The 24,935-nt window shown below is 42.7% G+C and overlaps 1 protein-coding gene and 1 non-coding gene across 2 annotated transcripts; one reads left to right on the top strand and one right to left on the bottom strand.

The window, feature by feature from the left end:
• Positions 1-113: 113 nt before the first annotated feature.
• On the bottom strand, positions 114-14,263 carry Wnt10 (Wnt oncogene analog 10). Its single transcript, NM_135265.5, has 7 exons — positions 13,907-14,263; positions 12,629-13,119; positions 7,533-7,680; positions 7,251-7,329; positions 2,404-2,786; positions 1,823-2,282; positions 114-570 (listed from the first exon to the last, which is right to left on the bottom strand). The coding sequence occupies exons 2-7, from the start codon at positions 12,850-12,852 to the stop codon at positions 383-385; spliced, it is 1,482 nt and encodes a 493-aa protein (NP_609109.4). The 5' UTR covers positions 12,853-13,119; positions 13,907-14,263; the 3' UTR covers positions 114-382.
• asRNA:CR44063 (antisense RNA:CR44063) lies at positions 7,139-7,996 on the top strand. Its single transcript, NR_073734.2, has 2 exons — positions 7,139-7,379; positions 7,813-7,996.
• Positions 14,264-24,935: the final 10,672 nt, after the last annotated feature.

Genomic DNA, 24,935 nt, shown 5'->3' with positions numbered 1-24,935 from the left:
TAATTCAATTAGCGGCGGCGACATTCACGTGCAAGTGAAAAAAGCGGCGACACAGATGGCCAAAATGCCGAGGTGAAAGGGAAATTGGCAATGCGAGTGAAAGTCAGCTGATTGACAGACTAATTATGCATCTTATTGTTCGTATTTACAAAATATATTTATACGTATTCCAAATGGCTGGAGATTGCTAAACTAGGCATTGCATTCACACACGTTGTTTATTGATGTTTGCCCTATTGCGTACTTTATGTTTTTTTTTCTGTAATACTGATTTCTTTGTGTGTTAAGTTCTGTGAGAATGAAGAAAAGTCTTTTCTTATGCATGTGGCTGAGGCTCCATCGCTCCATCACTTCATCGTCCTTCGTCTTGCGTCCATTGTCCTTAATTGCATATGCTAATCCATTCCTCTACGTGGCACTCCTCGCACTCCACATTACAGCACCATTGGAATTTACAGTGACACCGCTCCGCCCTCCGCTGGATGACCTGGCTGTGGCCACGGCCACAGCAGAGGGAGGTGCATCCGTCGCTGGTCGTGGTGTTCCGATTGCACTTGCGTCCCACGGTGCCTGTGCGGAAATTGGCTCAGATTAGTCATGTTTATGTTTTTCTAAAGATATAATCATCAGAAAAGAAAATTATGTGGTATCTATTAAAATATAAAAATAACAAGTTAATAAAATTAGTGGTGTAAGATTTGCGTAATTAGCAAATGATTAAGTGTTCTCATCAAATGCAATCCATCGCCAAATGGCAGTTAATCCCGCCTACTGGCGGACAAGCAATTAAAAGACCATAAATAAACTATTAAACTAAAGCACAAACAAAGTATCATAATTGTTTGGCCGACGATAATTGCCAGCGTTAATTGCTATCATTTGAATAGACACGACACCGGACACGGACACATGAATCAAAACGCCCGATGGGCTGGCTGCTCCCCAGTTCACTGCTGTTGGAGCCTGAGTTGGAGCTTGAAGTGAAGCTGGAGTTACCGGGCTAAGCCGACGATTAATTATAAATTTGCGTCGTAATTAACACTTTTAAACTGCTGGCAGTTGGCGGGGCAGCAGCGACGCTTGATAATTTGCAAATGTGTCAACAGCAAAATGGCTAACGAAAATTGCAAGTGGCAGTTAGACGTCGATTTCGATGTGAACGTGCCGCAGTTTCGACCGATCCCCCAAGCCAGAGTACAAGCAAGGGGGGAGAAATGAGGGGATACAATTAACCCAAACTCATTTCCAAGCATAAAAAGTAACGATTTTCTTTTAGTATGTTTCGGCCAATTGTAGTTTAGATAACATATCAAAAACCTTTATTTTAAGAATGTCAAATAAGAACCCCCCTCAGATTTTCAGTCTCCGCCACTGCTTTATACAATCCAAACTGAGTTGAGCTGATCCGAACCAATCCAATCCGATCCGATCCAAACTGAGCTAAGCTAAGCTGAGCTGCTGTGCGCATGCGTCGCTGTCGCATTTTTTTCGTAAATTATGTGGCAGGTTTGGTAGCCCGTTTAAAACACAAACCAAAAAAAAAAAAAAGAAAAATACATTTTTGCTGCATTTGCGGTTGCTGGCGTTGTTCATTTGCATTTGAGATTTATTTATTAGAGCCAAATCAAATTTATCGCTCGCTTCGTATCGGTAAATCATTTTTAATTAGTTGCAACGCATTTTCTAACGACAAAATTGTAAATTAACTTATTAAGTAATGGTTATGTGGGTAGGACGTTAAACTGATAAGATGTTTAAGCTGAATATTGAGTGAGTATAATAATTGGAAAATGAAAATGTTATAGTACGAACATTAACTCACCCTGTATATCAGCTCCCAGATCGCGCTCACAAAAGTTGGGCGAGCGCTGATAGTAGAACAGCGATGTCTCCAGTTTTCGGGCCATTCGTGCCGCATTCTTATCGGCGCTCGGTTGCCGCGTGCCCCGCTCCACACCGAGTTCGTCATGCCGCCGCGTCTCAGAGTCACCTGTCCCTCCATCATCGTGGCCACCAGATGCATCCGTGCTGTCCAGATCGGGCGACGTGGATCCGGAGCCGCTGCCACCGTTCGATTTCTTATTGCGCGCCCGTTTCAAAACGACCACGGGCTCCCCGTTGCCCAGATTCGATTGATCCACCAGAATGGCCTTGCGGAACTGGTGCTTCAGCACCTTGCCCACAATGTGAAAATCGGGCGCGGACTTCCAGCACGTCTTCAGCTGGCAGCTGCCGGACATTCCATGGCATTTGCACCGGAACTCCATGTTGTTGGAGACGGCCTAGAAAGGTGGTCGGAAAATATCTTCGTTACTAAACATATTAGAAAAAAGAATCAAATAAGTAATATGAGGAAAACTTATAAAGTCATCTACTTAGTTTCCAATGAACAGCTGAACTCACTATCCGGCCGGCGTGATTGTTGTGCAGATTGATCTTCGACTGAATGTCGCCGGCCTTCTCGCGGCAGTCGAGGAAGAGCTTGGAGTACTCGACCCCAAAGTCCATGTTGTGGGAGCAGCCGCCCCACTTCCAGCGACTGGCGATCTTGGAGCGCTCGTACTTCTTCTCCTCCTCGGGCGTTAGAATCTGATTGGTCTCCAAGTACTGCAGAAACTGCTTCTTCTCCTTGTCCAGAGACTGGCGCAGGTTCTTGTTCAGCGTCTTGCGATTGATGGTGGGGTCGCAGCCGCAGGACATCAAACGACCTTGGCTACAGGCGCGAGCCACACTGTGGGCCACCCCGGCAGCCGAGATGGCAAAGGCGAACGCACTCTCTCGGTAGCCTAAAACGGAAAGCAGAAGTGCGATGAGATGGAGCATCTTTGGAATGGTATCGAAATGACTGGACTGCGTGCAGGTCCTGCCCCTGGGAATCATTGGACACTATTGCAATTTATGCGGTGTTATTTTTAACGCTGCATTTGAAGCAGTCGCCGCCCTGGGAATTCAGCGGCATTTCAGCTTTGACAACAGCCCAAAGCCAGGCGACTGTGGCAAGAACATTTTTAATGATGCAGTCCACACCCACCCAAAGCTGGCATGCACTTGGCAAAAAACGAAAATTTCAAATAAATGGGAGTTACTGCAAAAATAATTATTACCTGATAAATATGGGATAATTCTTTAAGTATCTTTCCATATTCCATATATTCATATTAAAGGTATACTTATTTTATGAGATCGCATTTATAAAAACATTTTCATAAATATTTGATAGGGAAACCTCTTGAAAATTGTTCAAGTGCATTATTTGAAATGCCTTATGCAGCGCTGACAGCTGTCAAATGGCTGTCAAAAATGCTGACGTTAATCACGGTCGACATGGCCGTGAGTGGCCCAAAGTTGGCAACATTTGTCAATCGATTGACATGCAAATGGCCAGCGCCACTTTGCATAATGCCAAATTGGCCAAAGCCATAGAGAGGGAGAGAGAGAGAGAGATCTCCAAATCGGCGACAGTACGAGTACATATGTCAGCGTGACAGGCTTGCATCATTCTGGGGTCGCGGATCCGGGTGCGGATACCCTCCGGCTCCTGTCAAGCAATCAGTCAGCCAGTCAAGCTGGCCAGTCCGTCACTCAGGATGCGCACGAATGCAAATGTCAATGTTGTGACAAGTTGTCGTACAGATCGGGGCTCCAGCGATCGATTGAAGTGCAAGTGCAATGGAAAATTGTGTGTGTAGCGCGCATTTGATTGACGATTAAGACGCCATCAATCAAGGCATCAGCGAACAGTAGCCCCAGCTCACTTCGCCTGCTCCACTCCCGCTTTTCACTGCTCACCGATCGCCGTTCGACGATCGCCGGATTGCTGATCAATGATCGCTGATCGCTGATCAGCGTTCGCGGACTTGATTTATGCACGCTTTGTTTGTCTGGCCGGGCTGTCCCCTCTCGGGCCATTTGCAAATCCAAATCACATCATTGGCAACAGTTACATTTGACAATGCCTTGGGGTCTCTCGATCTGCCGATCTCCCGATCTCGCGATCTCTCACCGCCTTGCGCATAAATTGGCCACAAGCCCGGGATCGGGAGGCTGGCGGACTTGGCTTGGCGACCTGTCTCGATCTCCGCCAGAGTCTGCAGTGACCAACCCCGCTCCCCATCGCCTGTACCGTGTGTCGCAATCCCAAGTAATTGTTTGCGACATACGTCGCTCGCTTGTTGTCACAAGTCGAGAGAAACCCAAGAGGACTCAGAGATAGAGAGCGAGAAAGAGAGGTCCTCACATAAAGGTCGACCCTCAGTCACACACTAAGAAATATATTTTATGAAAATGACAATAAAATTTCACCGAGTTTTCTTCTTCTCATGAATCTTATTAATGATTTGTATATGATCAGAAATTTGTATGTTTCAAGAACCTATGTATATTTTAAGGAGCGAATCTTCAATACAGTGACTTTCTGTTTAAGTGTAGGTAATCCTTTAACTACTTTTGTGGTGCAGCCTTTCGGAGGGGCCTCCACCCCTTCACTGCTCCAATTGATTGACAATAATGCATGGTAGCAGCAGCAGCAGCAGCAGCCGAAGCAGCAACCCAATCCAAGATCAGCGATCTGCAACGACGACGTTGCGACGATCGACGATCGACGAGTTCCATAAGTTATAGTAGATGTATGCAAAATAGTTGACCTGTCCGTGCGCCGTTTCGATTGTCAGTCATTGTGCGACTCGGCGACCGGGCGACTTGATTTGTTTCGTTTCACTTGGTCGCCCCATCGTTGAGGTTCCATGTCCACCGTCCACGGTCCGCTGTCCACCGTCCAGTGTCCACTGTCCACTGTCCATCGAATGAATCCCTGACTTTGTGGCTGCCTTTCTGCCCTTATAAGTCGTCTTCGCTGGCCGCTATCGTTGCACGCGTTGCTGTTGGCCTGTCAATATTGACTCTCGTTATGTGCAGTTCCTTCCTTATTTAATGGACGCACGAACGGACCGGGTTGACAAACGGACAGTGGACTGACCGACGGACGGACATACGGACAAACGGACGAACGGACAGACGGACGATCCTCAGACATGTCAGTGACATAAGCTTGGGTTTACCATATTGGCTGAAGGCTAGTCGAGAGTTACTTGGAAGTGCTGCTGCTGCTGCTGGTGTGGCATGCATTTGGAGATTTATTGTTCGGCATTGTCTTTTCGGCAATGTTGTTAACTTTAACCCGCCGGTTTGGTATTTGCCCCAATCGGCTGTCATGCCCCCGAATGCAAATAATATGCACATTTTGTGTAATGGAGTGATTTGGTCACAGATACATTAATTTTCTTAGGCATTGGTACTATTTTTTTAAAGCGTTTATTTCGGCTTATGATTCTGATTAAAATTAATAATCAAAAGCGGCAGCTTTTCCTGTTTCACGGAATTTAGTCAGATTAGGAAGCGGTAACGATGCTGATAATCACGTCAGAGGAATGACAATGACAATGTTGGGACTCTGTCCGTGTCCACAAACTGAAGCACATCCATAGCCAGATCCACATCCCATATCCCATATCCCACAGCCCATATCCATGTCCATTCCCAGGACTGTCCTGTCCTGTCTTCTGCTCTCCAAAAAGCATTCGTTTGTCTGGGCTGTTTGTTGTCAGTGGATGCGGCAGCATCCGTCAACGGAGATAACAATTTTTTAAATTGAAATTGAATGAAGTGGTTTGCTTACAATATAATTTATACGATGAATGCAAATAAATTACGCCGTACGGAAAGACGAAAACGAGATGAGGCCCCTGGCCTTTCCCTTTTAGCTCTTTGGCTTTTCAGCTTCTGTTGTCGCCTGTCGCATTGAAATTTGTGAGAAATCTCCCGAGCCCGAACATCTCCGGCTATATATCGTTTGCATCTGAATTGCAATGCCGCCATTTTGGCCATTTCCATTGTGTTTTCTTTGGACCCTGCTCCAACAAGGCCCCTTCCTTTCCCCCTTTTTGGCATTTTTACAGCAATCGTATGATGCATAATTTAACTAATGAAGCATTCTGCTCGCAGAAGTGGGCTTATTCCCATAGGACGGCTCAAGTGTTTGGCCAAATTAGTGGGCAATTGAGTCCGGATTTATTTCCCCGAATTGCGTTTACATTTTAATGAGTTGCATACCGAGTTCAGGACTACACGTTTAAGGACTTAAAACGGATTCATATCTATGTGTGTTTAATTTAAATGATTTACTATCGAACCATCTTTTTTAGTAGTTAGAAAAGCCTAGTAGTTTGTCACCCCACCCCATTTATACCATGACTCATAACAGTAGTGAACGGGATAATATTAAGCTTTTGCCGGCTGGTGGAGAACCCGAGATCGGCGCCTGTGATCAGAGTTACCGCTACTTGTTGGCCCGGCCAACAAAAGGGGCTTAGAATGCGGCTCCTCTTTGTTGTATTTAGATGGGCTAGTGAGTGTGCGATCTATCCGTCATAAGGCACACGTCGCGTGGGTTTCCCAACAGCGGATTTGGTAACACAATGCCCCGCGGACAGATTAAGATATCAAAGTCAAAGTTCGCATAGCCGCCGTTTTCGCGATGCGATGCACCGGGCTGTGACAAAACGGTGGGTCCCGGTCCTCAGAACGAGGTCCACTCGACACTCTTACTTGGCCACATAGAAATTCGATCTAGTCCGGTTGGGAGTAGTGCACAGAAAAAAAAAATTTTTTTGCTTATCTATAAAATTATACTGTGGATGAAGTTTCAAAGAGCCACAGAAAGTATTAGAAAATATATATTACTTCTGCTTATTCAGACTTACATGTATGTTCATTAGATTGCCTTAACAACGCATAAATTAAATATTAAAAATCTGTATAGAATTAAGTTTATTATTTTCCGTGTGGAATGCATTAGAAGCTGGGATTGTGTTGCTGCTGTGGCTTTTGTGTCATGTCGTGTCTAATAATGCGACGGTTAATAGCTTCGGACATTGTCTGCTTGACCAAACGTCTACGCTATGGGCAATTTTAATTAGACTCTTTTCCTAGCGGTTTGCGTGTGGGCCGGCAATGTTTTTCCCCCTCATCCGTCCGCAGCCAAATGCAGAGCCCTGTATTTTCCGAACCGCAAAACTCGTTGACAATCTGAGCTGTTGGCGGACTTTAGTTGGCGACTCGGGCCGGTCATAAAGCGATTTTGTTTGCGTGAAAGCTGAGCCACGCTTACTGCACATTTTAGTGTCAGCTTAATGGCTTTGGGCCATGGCTACTTCGGCGGCAACCTGAACCTGGGAAACTCTCGGCCAACTCACCTTTCTTCAGCAAACTGGAGGCATGCGGATTGCGGCTCTTTGTGCTCAGCGACGAACAGTTCCACCGATGCCATTGAAACTGTTGGGTGAATGCAGGCAAAATAGGGGAATTTTAATGGTATTCGACTGGTAAGGAGTTCATTTAGATATATTGAAAATGTGCTATCAAACTATTTCTCATTACCTCATGGTTGGTTACCCAATTTTTACTACAAATCTTTGATTTTCGTATACGTTTGATCATAACATTTTCATAAGCGATTATTATTGGTATTTTCCCACCTGAATTTGACATTCTCGTATGGCCATGTCGAGTCCTTCGAGAGCTGCCGCCGTCACATCACTGGCCTTGTAGCAGAGCTCCACTTGATCCTTGGTCAATCCAGGCACTGAACGGCAGGTGGCACGACCATCCGGCAAGCCATAGAGCCTGCAACGAAATGGGGTACAGTATTAGTAAGGAGTCCAAGTTAAATGTTCACATAAACGATGGGAAAAATGTTGATTAGCACCGCTTGACTTTGCTCTCAGAACTTTAAATCCAATTAAATTTTGATTACAGCTAGCAACCGCAGTTGGCAATAAATACCCCGAAAAAGTGAACCCAACAATTCGAAAACCGTAATTAACCTTGAGTGGCTGGCACAAACCGCAGAAGAGACCCCAAAAACAAGACTAAACTAATTAAATTTCGTTTTGTTTTCGTTTCTCTAGATGTGAAATTAAATTTGCCTTTTTTTAAGCTGAGATTTAATCGAGTTATTCACAGCGTAGCGGGTTCGAGACAGTAGCTAAATATAATTTTTGTTACCAAGTTTGTCGTAAATCTTTTTCGTCAAATTGCTGGGCCATGAATCACTCGGCTCTGCAGCTGTCGAAAAAAATAATGGTAAACTAGATCTAGCGATTTTTAACCCTAAAGAAATGACTAATCCTGAGTACTTAGAAAATCGATTAATTTCCAGAAAGTGTGATAAATAAAAGTGTAAAAGGTAAAACAGCCAAGCAGCAGTACGAAACATATTTTGTTGGGGTGAAAAACTAAAACTTATGGTTCTAATGTGCTAAACGTTAAATCCCCATTATTTCCCATGTACATAAGGAGGGTTAACAATTTCGCTCCCGACTGAACCCATTTAAGATCGGGCCGTAGCGTTCAAGGTCAGCCAAGTTGAGTTAAGCCAAGTCGAGGTGTTCAGATCTTAAGCCAGAGATACAGATACGAGTTTTTTTTCGATTTTTTTTTTTCCAGCGGTAGTATGTGAGTGAGTGCCAGTTGACGTTGAACAACTTCATCTGAGTTTAGCTATAGGTCTAACCTCAGCTGATGTTGGGGTAAAGTTGTTGCCACATCGCGACTTGCATCGCTGTTGAATCGCGTCGAAATCGCGTTGATCTACGACACGCAGCGAGGAATACCGGGCGTATACGTGATGTGCGTCTGGCGTCTGCAGCTTAAAATCGTTGGTAAATATATATTTTCCTTAATGCCCAGACTCACTCTCTGCTGCTTCTTGCTCGCGGGGTTAATTGTGGCACGTCGCGTGTAGGAAAAACGAACAAAAATGCCTCAAATGTATAAACGTGCCATTTTCACACACGTCTCTTTGTTGCAAAGAGCCAAGATTTAGAGATCCTCATCGGCATTGCGCCTCATTTGTATGCCACTCGCGTTCCGGCGTAACTGCAGTCGTTGATTTAGTCAGCAGATCAACAGATGGCCAGATCCGCACAGCAGGTTCAAATAATTTACGAAATTTGTCATTTTAAATGGTAAATTTTGCATATGAAATTAGTGCAACACCGACGTAGAACTCTCTGTTTAAATGCATTTTTAAGAATACATGTATTGTGACAATTTTAAGAGTGCAGTTCGTGTAAGTATCGATTTTTATGTACGATTTAAAACTCATTAAATTTAACTGCCGCGCATTCAAATTTAACAACATATCTAGATTGCACACAAACAATATTAGAATCCAATAAAATAACATCCAAACACAGTTATGTCACTTTATCCAACTCGCCGTATCGTTATTTGCCAATCGAAGCAACAAAGCTGCGATTTAAAGGAGTAAAAGATATATGTATCGAGCTTGAGAAGCGAGGATAAAAGAACCTGAACAACTTCTTGGGCAAAATGCATTTTAATTGGCTGACGTTTCTGCGATACGAACGCGAATACGCAATGCGGGCCAGACATCTCGACAGATAAAGAATTTAAACTGATGCACATTTTGTTAACAGCTTTATAAAGCATATGGCTTTTAGTTACCATTGCCGATGCCATTTGCCGACTTCAATAAAACTGATAAGCGAACGCAAAGAGAGAATGAGCAGTACACTTCGAAAATTTTATGTAAAGCCAAATATTCACTGAAACTAAACGTCTTTCACATGTATTATATTATTATAGATATTTTAGGAAAATAGATATGAAAATACTTATCTAAGCCAGTTTGGATTTTTTTCCGACATGAAATATTTCAAACTAAACTTAAAAAAAATTTCTGTGCACCAAATGTGAATGAATCGCCAGTTTCAGGACTCTGAGTCATGCTTTTCAAGCCAGTTCAGTTCCCAGATTCCTCGTTTGCATATTTCACGCGATGCGATAGCAATGCAATTGATTCGCTTATAAAATTTATCGATCGTTCTTGCCTCGAAAAGGAGCGAAGACGTTTGCTTATCAGCCACAAAGAGTGTTGGGGCCAAGATAAAAGCCGGCAACTGGCCAGCTCTAAATTTAATTTCGATTTTCATAACCGCTGCAGTCCTTTCTCACGCTCGCTGATACCCGAGTTCTATTGAAATGCCATAAAAAGATTGAGGCTTTAATAGGCGCCGCCACAGCCTGACTTTTCCCCCCTTACTGTTATATATATATAAAAAAATATATGTACTTGTATTGTATATTTTTGCCTGGTCTGTCAAACGGTAGCCCATGCATAAATCAAGGATTTCTGCCGCTTTCGGCTTATGCCTTCAGCGAACTATATATACAATCTTTGTTATTCGGCTAGTAGCCTAAGCCAGTTAGGCAAAACAATGTTTCCCACACAGAGATAGATGAATACAGACGGATAGCCGGAGATTGAAGCATTTCAGACGGGGCAGATAACTTTGGTGGAGACATTCCTGAACTGAACAGTTTGTTTCGACTGGAAGGGGATTGAATTCGGGCGACCACAGCCGCAGCTAGGAATGTCTTTGATCCAATCCGTTCGTACAGGGTGATCCGGCATAAAAGTATTTCATTTCCATATACCCCGAATGATTTTGGCTATTAAATGCGATTATCGCATATTTTTGATTCTTTGTTTAAATGATTGCTTAGCAAGAAAAAGCAATGCTGTTGGGGACTTTAAATGTGTTTAACCATTTTAACTATAATTTAATATAGATTTAGATTAATAGGTAATATGTCGTCAAAATTATCTTAATTTTTTGTATTCTTAAAATATTTTATATTTATTTAATTAACTAAAACTAAGGCGATGTACTCATGTAGTCAATTGATTTGCTCATAATAATATTATGCTGGCTGGCGGAAGCGAGTGGCAAATTGGCAGCTTTTGGCTCATAAATAAATGCACTTCAAGCCGGAGGTGGTGATGCGAGAAGAAAACACCTGAAGAGCCCTTGAACGTGTGAAATCCGCTGCAGTGCAGCCTCACCTGTGCGCAGGTGTGCAGTGGGTGCGTGGATGTGTGTTGTGTATGCACCCAATTAAGCTGCAAACTGCAGCACTGGCGTCCCGGAGGCGTGGCACTTCGACAATTCATTTGCATTTCAAACGGGCGAAATTGTGGCGCACCATGGCTCTGGATGTGGGTGTGTGTTCGCCTCATTATGCGTTGCAATTATGACGTTGCAACTACAAGGATGACGAAGGCAACGCCGAGAAGAGCAGCAGCATCGCCAGCGAATTGCAGGCTGCACTTCAGTTGCAACATCGTTGCACTGCTGCAGTCTCAACGAGCAGAGCAAAAAGTATGTTGACAACCCCAAGAAACAGGAAAAGGTTGAAGCCCCATTGGGATTCGAAGATGGTAACACCCTTGCAAATTAGTTTTATATTTAGAACAAATATTTATTCAATATTCATATTGAATGGCTGACTAAAGGGTTATAAAGTATGTATATTGACGTAAGGTAAGGTAGTCTTTAAATAAAAAGGAGTATTTGGGCTTAATTTTTTGTTGTTGGGATTTAAACCTATTTAACCAAAGTACCTTTTGAAAGTGTATGACAACAACGAGAGTAACGAGATTAACAAGCTGCAACTACTAGGCGAGGCAACCAGTCAGGCAAGGCACAGTAATGCACCCAACATCCAGTATCCAACATCCAACATCCATCCATCCCAGCTCCCTGATCCCTGCTCCCTGCTCCCTGCTCATTGCCCCCAGATCCATGCACCCTGTTCCCGGCTCCGCCTCACTGCGCACATGGAAAATCGAGAGCCTGGCCAGAAGACTCGGATTGACAAGCGACCCAGGCGCATTATAAAGCTTGAGTGCCGGGGACCACCCTGCAATTGGAATCAGCTCAATTGTGTGTAGGCCCCCGTGGTTCAGCAACTGCGAACATTGCAGGGGATTCCGATTTCGATTTCGATTCCTACTCCGACAGCCGGCAATCCCAGGCTCCAATCATCCACTGCCGTTGGAGCAGGCGACCGCGGGCTCCCGTTGGCAATTTCATTTGTGGCAAGCTGCGGCCTTCCAAAATGGCGGTCGTTGTTGCGAATGGTCTAACATGTAAGTTGCCATTTTTGTGGCATGGCCGCCAAATAGGTTTGCTTGCGAGGAATGATGGGTTAGCTTAAACAATGCAGCACTGTGTGGGTAATAAAACTTAAAAATGACTAGTATCTGAGCTATTATTTATAATATTTTGGGTGATCTTTAGGTCTGCCTCTGAACATCTTCTTATCTCACAATTAAATTAGTTCCCATCTTATTTTTAATGCTCTCCCAAACCAAAACAATAATCCATGCATGAAGGTGAAAACAGTCTGCGTTCCACCTCGTAATTCCCATAACCGCGAACAATCTTAAGTTAATCGGGCACAATTAGGTTGGCTTAATTTCGCTGGCCTATCACTAGATCGATATTAATTATGCCAACACCTTCGGCTGACAGCTGTTTCTCGGGCGCACTGCGGCGATTGATTAATCTGTTGTCGCTGTTGCCGCTTGTCGTTTAATTAATTAACCCGCCAACAGGCCGCCACAAATAACACGGCGTAATGAGCCCGGGACTGGAAAGGGAGTTAATATGTCGACAGGCATTTTACAGCTACGAGTTTTGCTTTACAAGCTCGCGAATGGTGATGGATTCGTTTTAGGTCTTAGGATAGATGAGAGACTCACCAGCGTGTGCAGCAGGCCAAGATAATCATAACAATTAAATGCAAATTGCAATGGCGCGATGTGGCCGGTGTGGCAACCAGGTTGTTGCTGCTGCTGTTGCTGCTGCTGCTGCTTCCTGCTTCTTGCTGCTGCTTCTGCTGCTGCGGCAGTTGCTGCTGCTCGTGGCCTTTTGATGTTGCTCGCCACGCAGTCATCGTTCGGCTTTGATTTGCATAAATTTTCATACAATTGGGGCCAAATGTTTAATTGCACGGCATTTTCGTTAATCAATTTATCACTGGGCACAGTGGTTTTGATCGTTGCAGCGGCTTTTGAACTCGTTCGCTGGGGCCATGGAGCAGGAAACATTTTGTAGAGCTCATTTGAACTGAAGTAAACTGTTTTTTCTTTGGTCTCTCACATGTTGCGTTAACTTTTCATTACTTTCCGTTTTTCACCAACTTATTATATATTCACATTGTCGGTTTAGAAGTGCTAAAAATGTTGTGTTTCTAAAACATAGTATTAGGAGGACAAAAGTAAAAAGTTCTTCTTAATAATTAAATTAAAACAAAGATGTCGGTTTAAGTTATAGTTTCAAAATATGCGATTTTCTGAGTTTTTGGAACAAGTTTCACTAAACATATTTGAAATCACTTTTTGTATGTTTATTTATTAATGTTTTGAAAAGATTTTTAAAGCATTCTTGTATTTAAAGCATGGAAATTAAGGGAAATATACATTTTTATTTGTTTTTAGTGCGTTCAAGCTTCATGAGAAATTTAGTTAAATTAAATTAATTTAATATTCCACTTGACCAGAGGCCAAAGACCGACTATTCTGCGATCTACTCTGGCTTTCAACTTTGAGCTCAACTCCGTGGCTACTGGCGGACTGGCGAAAATCGTTTTCTCGTAATGTTTGTCGTAACGATCGTTATTTTTTATTTTTTCCCATTTACAATCGTTTTTTTTTGTGCCTGGCACAGGAGGAGACTGGGCTTATCCGATTGGTCTGTAATACAAGTTTTGGATTCTTGTAGTTTTGCATAAGGTATTTCCTTGTTTTTGTTTGCTTTATTGCTTCTGTTTCTGGGTGGTTTGTATACTTTGATTTAATTCGCTTTGCGGTTTTAGGAGGGTTTTAAATTATTGTGTTGTAATCGAGTTCACAATGGGGATTATTATTTATTTGGATTTTATTGAGAATTATTGAGAAGTTTGTTTTATTAGTTTGATTAAAATGGTTCATTAGCTTTGGAGAATTTTCCAGTAATAAGCAATAATCAATATAGACAACCTTAAGTGCTTATGTTGTTTGCTTTTAATACTTTATTGATATTAATTTTCTATTCTTTAAAATTTTAAAAATGGAATTGTGGAATTAATAATTTGTTTTTAAATTGAGGGACAGGTATTTGTATCAAAAGTGTATATTATATCTTCTTTTCACTTTTAATTTAATAAAATTTTGGTATATAACGCTAACGAGGTTTATTTTCAATTGATTTGAATACGATTTTTAGAGTAATATTTCGAAGGATTTTTCCGTTTAAACTTCAACTAATTGAAATTGGTTTGAATTGCTCTTATTTTTATTGCACGGAAGACGCAGGACACGAACGTCCTGCCAGCAAAGCGAGTCGCGCGACTATGAGACGAGAGCCGAGCTCGCCAGCCTCTAAATGCAAATTAAAATTGAAATATTTGAAACGGAGGCTGGCTTCGTTGTTATCGCCATCGCCATCGACATCGTCGTTCGTCCTCGTTGTCCTCGCATCGTCCTCGTCAACAGCCTCGTTGTCCTGTGCGTGTTATCCTGGGAATTGCGGATCCACGGGATGTGCCGTGTGGTGTGGGCCTGGGACTTTCGCTTGGAGGTGGATGTGGAATGTGCGCGTGCCTTTCCGTTGGAGGGTGAATTGCCGATTCCTGGCTCAGCGACTGGCTGGCGAAAGTACGAATACATCAAAGGATGCAAGCACCAACAAAAACACACGGGACACATTGAGGCAGGGCTGCTCATTCTGCATTGCATTTATCGCATGCGAGAGAATGTCTTTGTTATCCCCGATTTGCGGTTCACTTAGCACATTACAAGTAAGCACATCATCATTGTCAAATTTAATTAGAGCTTATAATTATGGAAATCAAATGAAAATCATCGAATTATTTACGCTTTAACTAGTACAAATTCCGTCAAATCAACGGGTTCTTGGAACGTTTAATGGATTTAATACTTAACCCCTGACGGCTACTTGACACCTGACTGCCTGTCTGGCCTTTAAAGACTGATTAAGCAGCATCCTTGTGTTTTTGTTGCTGTGGCAAGGACACACGACCGAGTGCCACTTCTGCTGAACATCAAAGGGTTAACAACAAAAGTGAAACTGGTGCAGTGTCACCATTCCTCTCTCGGCGTCCTTCTCTCTCCCATGTCATTGTTGTCCTGTCAAGGACTCCAATTATTGCAATTTCGTTCCTTTGTTGTTGTTGCTGGCCTTTGAAATATGCTAATTTATATACTCGAGGCGGCGAAAAACAAAGGGCGCGGCCATTGATTCACGTCTGCTTCCTTAGTTAGTTCAAGGGGTTAAGTGTGTGGGCGGGGTTTTTGGGGGACACAAGGACAGCAGGAAGCAGCGCAAAATATGGGTCGTTTAGGCGGTCGGCTTTTCTTTTATTTTCATTTCGGCCGTGTGTGCATGTGAACTTAACCCTCTTTGACTTTTCACTCGCTACTTGTTACACTTCAAAGGGAATTTCGCAGCGGGCTGAATGAACACTTGTTGCCAGCTGCTGCTGAATGCAAAATGCTCAGCTCATTTAAAGGAGTACATAGTGGAAAATATGTTAAATCAAGTAAAAATTGCATCAATAGGAGTCACTAAACATTTGCAATGCAATGAATAAGTTGATAATCTGTTTAATAGATAGATTTATGAAGTATATTCATAGAGAGAGGTGTTCTGTAAGGACGCATATATTCCTTGTAATACTCATTATATAAGTTTTTAGGAACTCTTGCGTAAAAATTCCTTTCCCTCCACTTGGCCACAATGTTAATGTTAAAGCTCATTAAAAATTATCCGTTAACAGCTCCAAGCACTGCATCTCTTATTCAGCTGACCCCTTCATCCATCCATTCTCAATCCATTTTGCAGGCACTTCAACCGCAAAGAAACCACAAATAAAAAGCGAAAAAAAAGGCGGAGACAAACAACGGCAGCGGGCATTTGACCATCACATCTACCGCATACAATTGCCATGAATCACCATCACCTGGCGGTGGCTTCAACTGCCTTTGGAGCGGGCACAGTCGCTTCTGCCGGAGGAGAGGAACATCCATCAATGTGCCGTTGACATTTGCTTGGTCCGCTGACAAGAATTGTCACAATAAACAATACAACCACGACGACAACAAGAACAATGTTGCCAATGAGGAGGACACGTGACGTGATCAGGAGCAGGAGCAGGAGTAGTAGCAGGAATTGGACTCGGAATTGGAATCGGAATCAGCCTGATGATGATTAGTTCGGTAAGTGGCAGCTTTTTTTTTTTTTTGGATGAGGGCGCATAAATTACCAAAAGGATTAACCAACCAGACGCAGACAGCTGAGGGCCGGAGGGTAGTATCATTGTTTTTCCCGCTGTTCAGTGAACCGTAAGGGATTCCACAGGAACAAGGAATCCGAGGCTGGGGCTTAACGCTCAGACATGGAAGGGTTTTGGGTAAGCATGATGTTAAAATTACAATCAGATCAATTTCACAGATATTAACATGAGTATTTGGGCCAGGGCAAGTGTTGATGGGATTCCCCTGCCGGCGAGGGGTGGCTTTCTTATTGAATTTTCAACTAGGGAAATGTATCTAATGAGCACATGCAAATTACATGGAAAGTGGGCATGATTGCGCCCTGAACTTGGTGGGGTTACAAATTAAGTTTATCTTTTGCTATCTAAAATAACAGATTCAAAATTATATAATTTGATTTGATTATTTTGATACATTTATACTTACATTTGTTTATTATGCAGCTCCTCCAAAAATAATAATATTTACATAATTATTTTCTAATGCCTCTAATAACACCAATCCCCCGGAAAAACACCAGCGATATTTTCCATTGATTTGATAGGTGTGCCCTCGCCAAAGGTCCAAACAATTTGCGCTCATTAAAAAGGAAAAATCCAAGAAAAATTCATCATAATGACGTAGCCCAGGGTTACCGAAAAACAAGCCACCATAATTTAGTTAATTTTCGGTTTCGCTTTATTTGCTTTTTGCTTTATTTGCCCGCCATTGAGGTCGATTTTTTGGTTTTAATTAACTCGAAACGATGATGGCGCGTTCATAAATCCTGACAAAAATCTGACAAAATGACGCAAATTTTCGGGTCCAAAAAAATATCTCTTCGGCCGAGTAAGAAATAAAAATAAAAATTAAGCGAAAATTAATCGAAGTAATTTCGAGAGCAGCTTCTGCGGCAACTGCAACTGCACAACCCCCTGCCCGAAAAATCGGGCGACATTGCGAACATATCTGGTGGAATTCTTGGGGCCAAAGTGGCACAAGGTAAAAAGGGTTTGGGGCTGCGGATGAGAATGAGGATGGGGGGCAGCGGGTCTGCTCTTTCGTATGGGAAAAATTCCGCTGGCCTCCAATCAGTGCACACAGTTTGCATTGCCCTGACATGAAAAAGAAATCAGTGCAGGGCTCGCTCTTCCTTCTTTTCCCCTGTGTTTTTTTCACCCGTCTCTTTTTTATTTTTTTTTTTTATTCACAATTTTCGGTTGCAGATGTGTGGGAAAATTTTTCAATTTTAATTGCACGTTGCGCGTTGTCGTCCCAAAATTGAAACAGTCGATATCCGCGGGCCCACCTACATATACCGCCCGACCGTTAAGGGTTAAGGGATCACGGGGGTTGGGTGGGGGTTAACCGGTGCTTCAGGGGAAGGGGGAAGAAGAACTCACAAAGTTCGTGCAGCTCGCGTCTGCATACCGGGAGCGCCTTTCTATGAAAATTCCTGGCAGCATCTCGTCGCAGCCGCGACTGGCATGCCAGCAATGTTTTGGCTCTCAACTATGCAAGCGGAGCTTCCGAAGTCTGTCCCCCTTTCCCGGGTGGAGAGAACTCCCCCCCACCAACCGCAATCCTGCTGAGGTTCCGCCCCAGTCTCGGTACGCGGTCATGTCAAGTTTAGCAACCACGATCCTGGGGAGTTGGCGGGAAGGCGTAGCTTTGCGCAAATTACAATTAAAAATTGTTTCAAGTGGTTTACAAACCACAGCACGCACACAACTCCGCAACGAACTGGTGTAAACAGAGCTCAGATGGTGGCCAGGAATGGATCCGAAGTAATATAGCTTATATTGTGTCTTTCACTGATTTTTTTATTAAAATACGTCTATATCCCAATTACGGACCTTTAAATAAATGTCAAATCCCAGTTAAAGTTTCATTCAAGCCCCTTCGAAAGAAAGGTGGTTAGCCGGACTTCAACTGTCCAGCGCTCATTCACATTTTCGTCGACGTTGTGGTCATCATCATCATCATCAAAATGAAAGTTCAAGTGCATAGCACTCCACTCGTTGGGTCCACAGCGGCCATCTTGGCTTTTAGTGACTGCCAGCCAACCAGAAGAAGTGCCGGGCGAACGGAATGGAGATGGACGGAGCTGATATGGGGGCACCTATGGGCAGATGAGGAATCGGAATGGACAACCGGCCGAAGACTCCATTGTTGCTGCGCATTATGACGTTGATGTGGCGCTGAACGTCGACTGCATTCGTCATCCAACAAGTTGCAGCAACAGTTGGCCGAAAAACCCGACGAGGCAAAAAAGCCGGAGGCCGCGGAATTTGCAGATGCATTCCCATTGGAGGCTGGAGGGGAAAGACATAACATTTGGCCATAGCTGCCGCTGACTTTGATTTGCTGCTGTCATGTGGCCGTCTTGCGATATATGTGCTGCACTGGCATCCTGGCAACTTCATTTTGTTTGCCGTCTGGCGAACGGAGTGCATCCAATACACATCCAACCCCCTGGCTTCCACTGCGCATGTCCGCGATTCTCCGACAAAATGAACGCCCTGTGTGGGTGGAGCCAAATCGGAATGAACTAGGGCCGGAGCTTTGGGAGCTTTCTGCTTTGCGGATTCACCGGGGGTAGCTTTAAGCTTGCAGCACAGGATGCAACACAGCGTTGCCAGATGGTATCGTAAGTCAACGTAAATGAGATTGGAATACAAGGATTTTTTGGGTTCATTATACCCAATGACTTAAGATTTGTAATAACTGACAATAGATTAATGAGATTAACTTTACATATGGTAAAGAAAAAATACATATCATATTAAAGTCCACTTAAGGTATCCTTTGCTCGTATTGCCTTTAATCATCCGATAAATTCTTATTCCTTGATTTTTCAGCATTGAGCACGCGCACGGCTTATGAAAATTATGAAAGATTTACATTAATAATTCTTACAAAAGCCACACATAAATAGCCGACTGTGCAATCTACAGAGATCTTCCACCCCAACTGCATGCCCCTTCTGCACGCGGAGGAGACGCAAAAAAAAAAAAAATGTAAAACACAATAACCATTTTTATTAAGCGACAATCAGCGCGCGCTGCGCGAAGTCCAGCTCAGTGAATCCCCAACTCCAGCTTGAAGTCCAGATCCCCAGGCTCCTCATCCTGCAGTTCTATCTTTAAGCACCCAACTCCAGGGTCCAGTTTGCACGGTGAGAAATAAGATGAGTCTTTAAACTAATCAATATTACATGATTTTCAATACTTAAATACTTTTAGTGCTGTCGGTCTAAAAATTGGGAATTGGGAATCTTAACTCAACGCCCATTACTCAAAAGGGTTTTCTCTGGATTTCTCTCAGTGCACTGAGTAAGTTGTTGAAGTCGGGGTCCGGCTTGAGGTCCACTTCCAGATCGGGACTCTGGACTGGGGACTGCCCGCTGCGCATGCGTGCGGGGCTCTTGCATGCAAATGGAATCACTTTATTAAACAGCTTACATAATTCATGTGCTGCACATTTAATTTAAGGTCATCAGGCCCGGGCAATGGGCATCATGGGGTCCGCACATCCCGGGCATAATGAAAAAGACTGTGTAATAATTTTTAAATGTTTGTAAAAATAGGTGTAGACAAGTTGAAATTTATTATGGCGACGTCGAAGGAAATGTGGGCCGGAGTTTTGCGGAGTGGGGAACGATGGTTAAGAGGAGCGGACGGAAGTATTTTGGGTTAGTTGTTATTGGCAACGGCGGGGTAATTAATTTTATTATAGGTTTTAACTGAATTTATGTTTGCATAACGGGTAAGAGGAAATGGAAGAAATCATTCTGTAAAATCAATTTAATGAGGTTTATGAATTTGTGGTATAAGAGTCTGAATGATGTAGCTTGCACTTTATTTATTATTTCTTCAATCTGTTAATCAGAATGATTGTTATAGAATGTGTTTATTTTTTAAATTAAACATATTGCCCATAGGACCAAAAATATTTTCCGATTTAATCATTGCACAGATATATCTATTCTTTGACGAATGTTGTTTCGCCAAAAAACGACATCCGAAAATTAAAAACAAAATATGTTTTTTCCAAGGCATAACTTTTGAATTGCATCGATGTAAATCAAGTGAGGGAGACAGAAACTGGAAAAGTAAGAAAGACGGGCAGAGACCCACCTGGCTTGACTACCCACCATGACTGCATTAAAAATCAACTTAATTTCACTGCCCATGGGGTCAGTTTTATGGAAACACAAAGACCAAGATCAACACAAACACGGCAACCGGCAAGCGAGCAACCAGCAACATTCAACATCCAACATGCAGCAGGGGCAACAATAACCGAGAGCAACGATGAAAAAATGATGAAGACCTCCAAAGTGGCAAAACACGAAATGGCAACAAAAATCATATTTTCACAGGCGCTTGGCGTTTGCGCAGAACTTCGCACTTGATCGGCCGATGGGATGTGGATATGGATGTGGATGTGGACGTGGATGTGGGGCTATATGGTACGGATCTCCGCCGAGAGACCCAAAAACATACGCAATTATGTGTTTTTTATTAACTCCGAGATGTGGGGCCTTGTGCGGGGGGGGGGGGTAGAGCTCACTCCAAGTCCAGTTCAGTTGAGTCCATCGCCATTAGGGGGGTCCACTCGTACGGTCCACACACGCACTCTCTATATAATTTTAACACATGCTGCGTTTTGGGCCTTTCGCTTCTCAGCCTTTCAGTCTTTCTTCTGCTCCTCCTCCCTTTGTTTTCCTCATTTTTTTTTTTTTTTTTGGCACTGCAACATTTCCCTCTTGGCTTCAAGGCTTAATAACTTTATTTAGCTTAGATGGAGTTGGTGGGGATGGCGATGAAGATGGCGATCGTGAGTCGTGTGTGGCTTAAGCCCAAGAGTTGTGGCACGAACGGATCGAGATTTGGCTTTCGGTTTTGGTATTAATTAGCGCGGTAGTCCTTTGTGGTGTTGAGCCCAGAAAACGGCCACAATGGCCCACCACAAAGGTTGGCCAAAAGGCTCAACTTTGGTGTTGCATTATTTAGACATCAGAACTTTGATTGATGATTCTTTTGCCATTTGTGCTGTATTGCCAGGGTGTTAATGCCTAACTAATAGTGTTATGAATTGTAAAAGCACTAAAATTGATTGCATTTTTATGGATGCATGCATACCAAGGAAGTTTTTAAAAATATTTATTGCAAATTTAATAACTCCATCGAATCTTGCATAGGCTTTTGCATTTTTGTTCAGATTGCATTTCAAATACTCAGATAGATAGGTTATTGATCTCGAAATGTTATTTATATTTCCCGAGTATAAACCTCTTAAACTTAAAATTTCATTTCAAATCATAAATCTTACATCATTTTTCACATTACAAGTCAAATTAGCAGGGCGCAAAACCACACAAAATCCTGCGCCACATGGAACAATTAAACAATTCATTTATCTTAATTTGTCTGCAATTTCGTTGGATCACTTTGGTGCCCAGCTATCCAGCCAACCAGCTATCCAGCTGCCCTGCTGCCATGAGGACGGAAAAAAAAATTTGAAATTAATTGCTGCCAGAGACTTTCGCTTCGTTTCGTTTTGGTTCCGCCGCCTGCCATTTCTGCTGTGTCATAATCTTCACACCCGAAAAAAGGATTCACGATCGCAGACAGATCGTTCGGGGTGATGATCTTTTTCCGCATCTCCGCCTCCGGCTCATTTTTTGTGGACCGATTGGAGGTTGTAATCTTTAAATAATTTAAGCCAATTCGCCGTAAACCGTTAAGGGTCGAAGCAGCCCGGGCCGGGGCGTTGCCCATCCATCTGCGATCCTCCCGATCCGATCTGTGTTAATATTTGCTCACGATCATCGGCTTTTAAGGATGTGCGGCGGCAACGAAGGAAGTGGGGAAAAACCCTAATTACCACATTAAGGTGTCAAAATGATGAGCATCATCTGCTTTGTCTGCCGTTTCTTTGCCGGCAACAATGTGGCAAATTTAATGAATATGTCAAGTAGTCAGCGCTCCATAGTGTCCAGTGATAAATCTGCCTTAACGTCTTAGAACGAACGTTGGGAACGCAGTCGCAATTGACAGCAGAGTCCAGAGTCGCTGAGGCAGACCATGGATCTTATGTGGTAATCTGTGGAGAGTCTACGGGTTTTCTTATGGAGCGTGTCTGATTACCAGATGGTCATATTTTGTCTTTGTGCCTGGGAACTTTCCGAAGGAAGTCCCTTTTAACTTTGGAGCAGAGTTTTGAGCTGGCAAATTATGTAAGCTTTTATTTTACATAAAAACATTTAGGAACAAATTAAAATGGGATTGTTTGCTAGCTTTTAGCAGCTGCTATGTTATGTTTTTCTATGATCCATGATAGTCCTGAAATATCTTTTTAAGACAGACTTATACTTTCCCATTTTCCATGGTCAGTATGACCACTTTCGAAGTCAACGTCAGGAGTTGACCAACCCAAAGAAGGTTTTTTGTTGAAGATCGACCCTTTTTTGCGTTACCCTTTTCCCTTCCCTTTTTTGCCACATTCTTTTACGCTTGCCTTCTTCTCTGCCCATTCTTCGGGTTGTCTTTTGGGACTTCTTGGGCTGTAGGTCTCGTCTCCAGGTCCATGTTGCAGGTTCTCCAGGTTGCAGGTTCCAGGTTCCAGGTCCATCGGTCGGTCGTTCGTTCCATTTTAATAACATTAATTAAGGTGTTGCCTTCGTTGGTGTTCTTCACGCCTTTCCTTACAAATTACGCAGGAATTTCATGTTTCAGGTTTTGTTTCTGTAGTTTTTCGTTGCTGTTTGCTGTTGTTGCTGTTATTTGGATCCCGGACAGGCGTTCAAGCGGTCTTAATAGTTGTTCTTCTTTATTGTTGTAGCGCCCCGACTGCCGTTGTTTGTTGTTGCTTCTCCTTTCAAGAGCTCTGCTGGCCAAGAACTGCAATTTGGCTAAAATGGTTCCTGCTGCTTGATCATTGAGGATCGATATGTACATACACCTTCGAATTAAGCCATTAGTTGGTGTCTATATGGGCACATTTATATATCGCCTATATATCAGATTGATATGGGGCGCCATTTTAGGCGCCACTTGAAAGAAAAAAGCCGCTATTACAGATTTAATTTAAACTTTGTTGTATGTTACCAAGCAAACACCTACATATACTAAATATTACTGAGTACCTAAAATCACTTTATACAAATTGTTTTAGGAATTTTATACTATATTGCTAGCTGAAAATCCATTCAGTTGATAAAATATTATTAACGTGTGACAAACTTTCCTCTGTTTAAGGACGAAATAAAATTTAAAATTTATTAACATAGCTGAATGAATGGCCCTCTTCAACCACGGCAGCCAAGGTCAGTTTGAGGTCAATGGCACTCTAGAGAAAAAGAACCGGAGCAGGAGTGAGATTGAGGTAGCGCCAGCCGCGTGTTTAGTTTGTTAGATGGATGACTAATAAGCGTCGCCACAATTAATTGAAATCCACTGATACGCATCTGCCGAATGGCTTCAGATACAAGCAAATCTCATTAACGCGCCCAAGATAAAGCCACTGGAATCTGGAAAAACAACGCGAGGTGGTGGAGAAGAGATGCGATACCAAGGCACATATATCTCGGCGTACATTTTGTTCAGTCAAGTGAACCAAAGCCAGAGCAGCGGCCAAGAAGATTCCAATCCCAATCCGAATCCAATCTGGAGCCCAATCCCGTATCCACATCGCCGAGGCTTTATAAATGCATGGAGATACAGTTTTCGTCTTTTGTTTCTTCTTTTTTTTTCAGTTTTTTTTTTTTTTTGGAAGTCAAGCGGTTTGCATTTGTACGATAAATAAAATGAATGCGATTGTTAATTAGTTGTTGCTTTTGGAGAGCTGCTGCCGCTGATGTTGCTGGGATTGGGAGTATCTTATCGCTGGCATGGGCTTGTCTCCGCGGCAGCCCCAAAATAATAAACCAAATAAGAGAGCCCACAATCAGCTCCAAGTAGGCAAATGGATCGGAATTCGGCTCAGTCTGGTGCTTTGGATAATTCCCTGGGCTCCTTACTTCGAAGTCTGGTTCGAACAGAAAATTTATTCCCAATTAATTTTGTTTATTTAGTATTACTTTCTAATATATAGTATGATCTGTGCATGATCAACTTATGATCGAATAAACTCAACTCACATATTGTATCAGTTAAACACACAAATCGTTTTAACTCATTCATCACCAACTTTGGACCATCCAATCTGAAATTCCAATGAATTTCTTTTTGCTGATAGTAACATCTATAATGCATATTTGTTTTGCTTCTGTTTCCCATAATGAAACAATATGATATTCATTTAATTACATGCATTTAGCGAAATCGATTTGATTTCGTAATTTATGCACCCAAAGATAGATGGCGCTCAATCCATCTGTCTATGAATGGTAATTTATGCACAATGGGCAAATCAATTTTCATTCTGTTCAAAATGCGTTTTGCATTTATTCCGTTGTCATCGAACTTTTGTTTGCTGTTTAGGCAAATTTCTATAGATTTTTATCTCGTGTCGACAACAATAAAATTGTGTTAATTTATGGGAAAGTCAACGGAATGACTATGCCCAAAAGATAGATAGATACACTTGAATGAAACTGGGAACTCGTTTTCGCTGCCCGTCTGTTCAATCGATTTGTGTGTTGTTGTGTTGTCTTCATTAATTTACGTTTAATCATTTATGCAGATTTCAATCAATGGGCGAATCGTTTTGAAATACATTTCCGTTTAGCATATCATTTTGTTGCAGA

This window comes from Drosophila melanogaster, chromosome 2L, assembly GCF_000001215.4.
Source record: "Drosophila melanogaster chromosome 2L".
NCBI lineage: Eukaryota > Metazoa > Arthropoda > Insecta > Diptera > Drosophilidae > Drosophila > Drosophila melanogaster.
The sequence above is the reverse complement of the archived record's forward strand: the minus strand, read 5'-3'. Positions and strand labels throughout refer to the sequence as shown.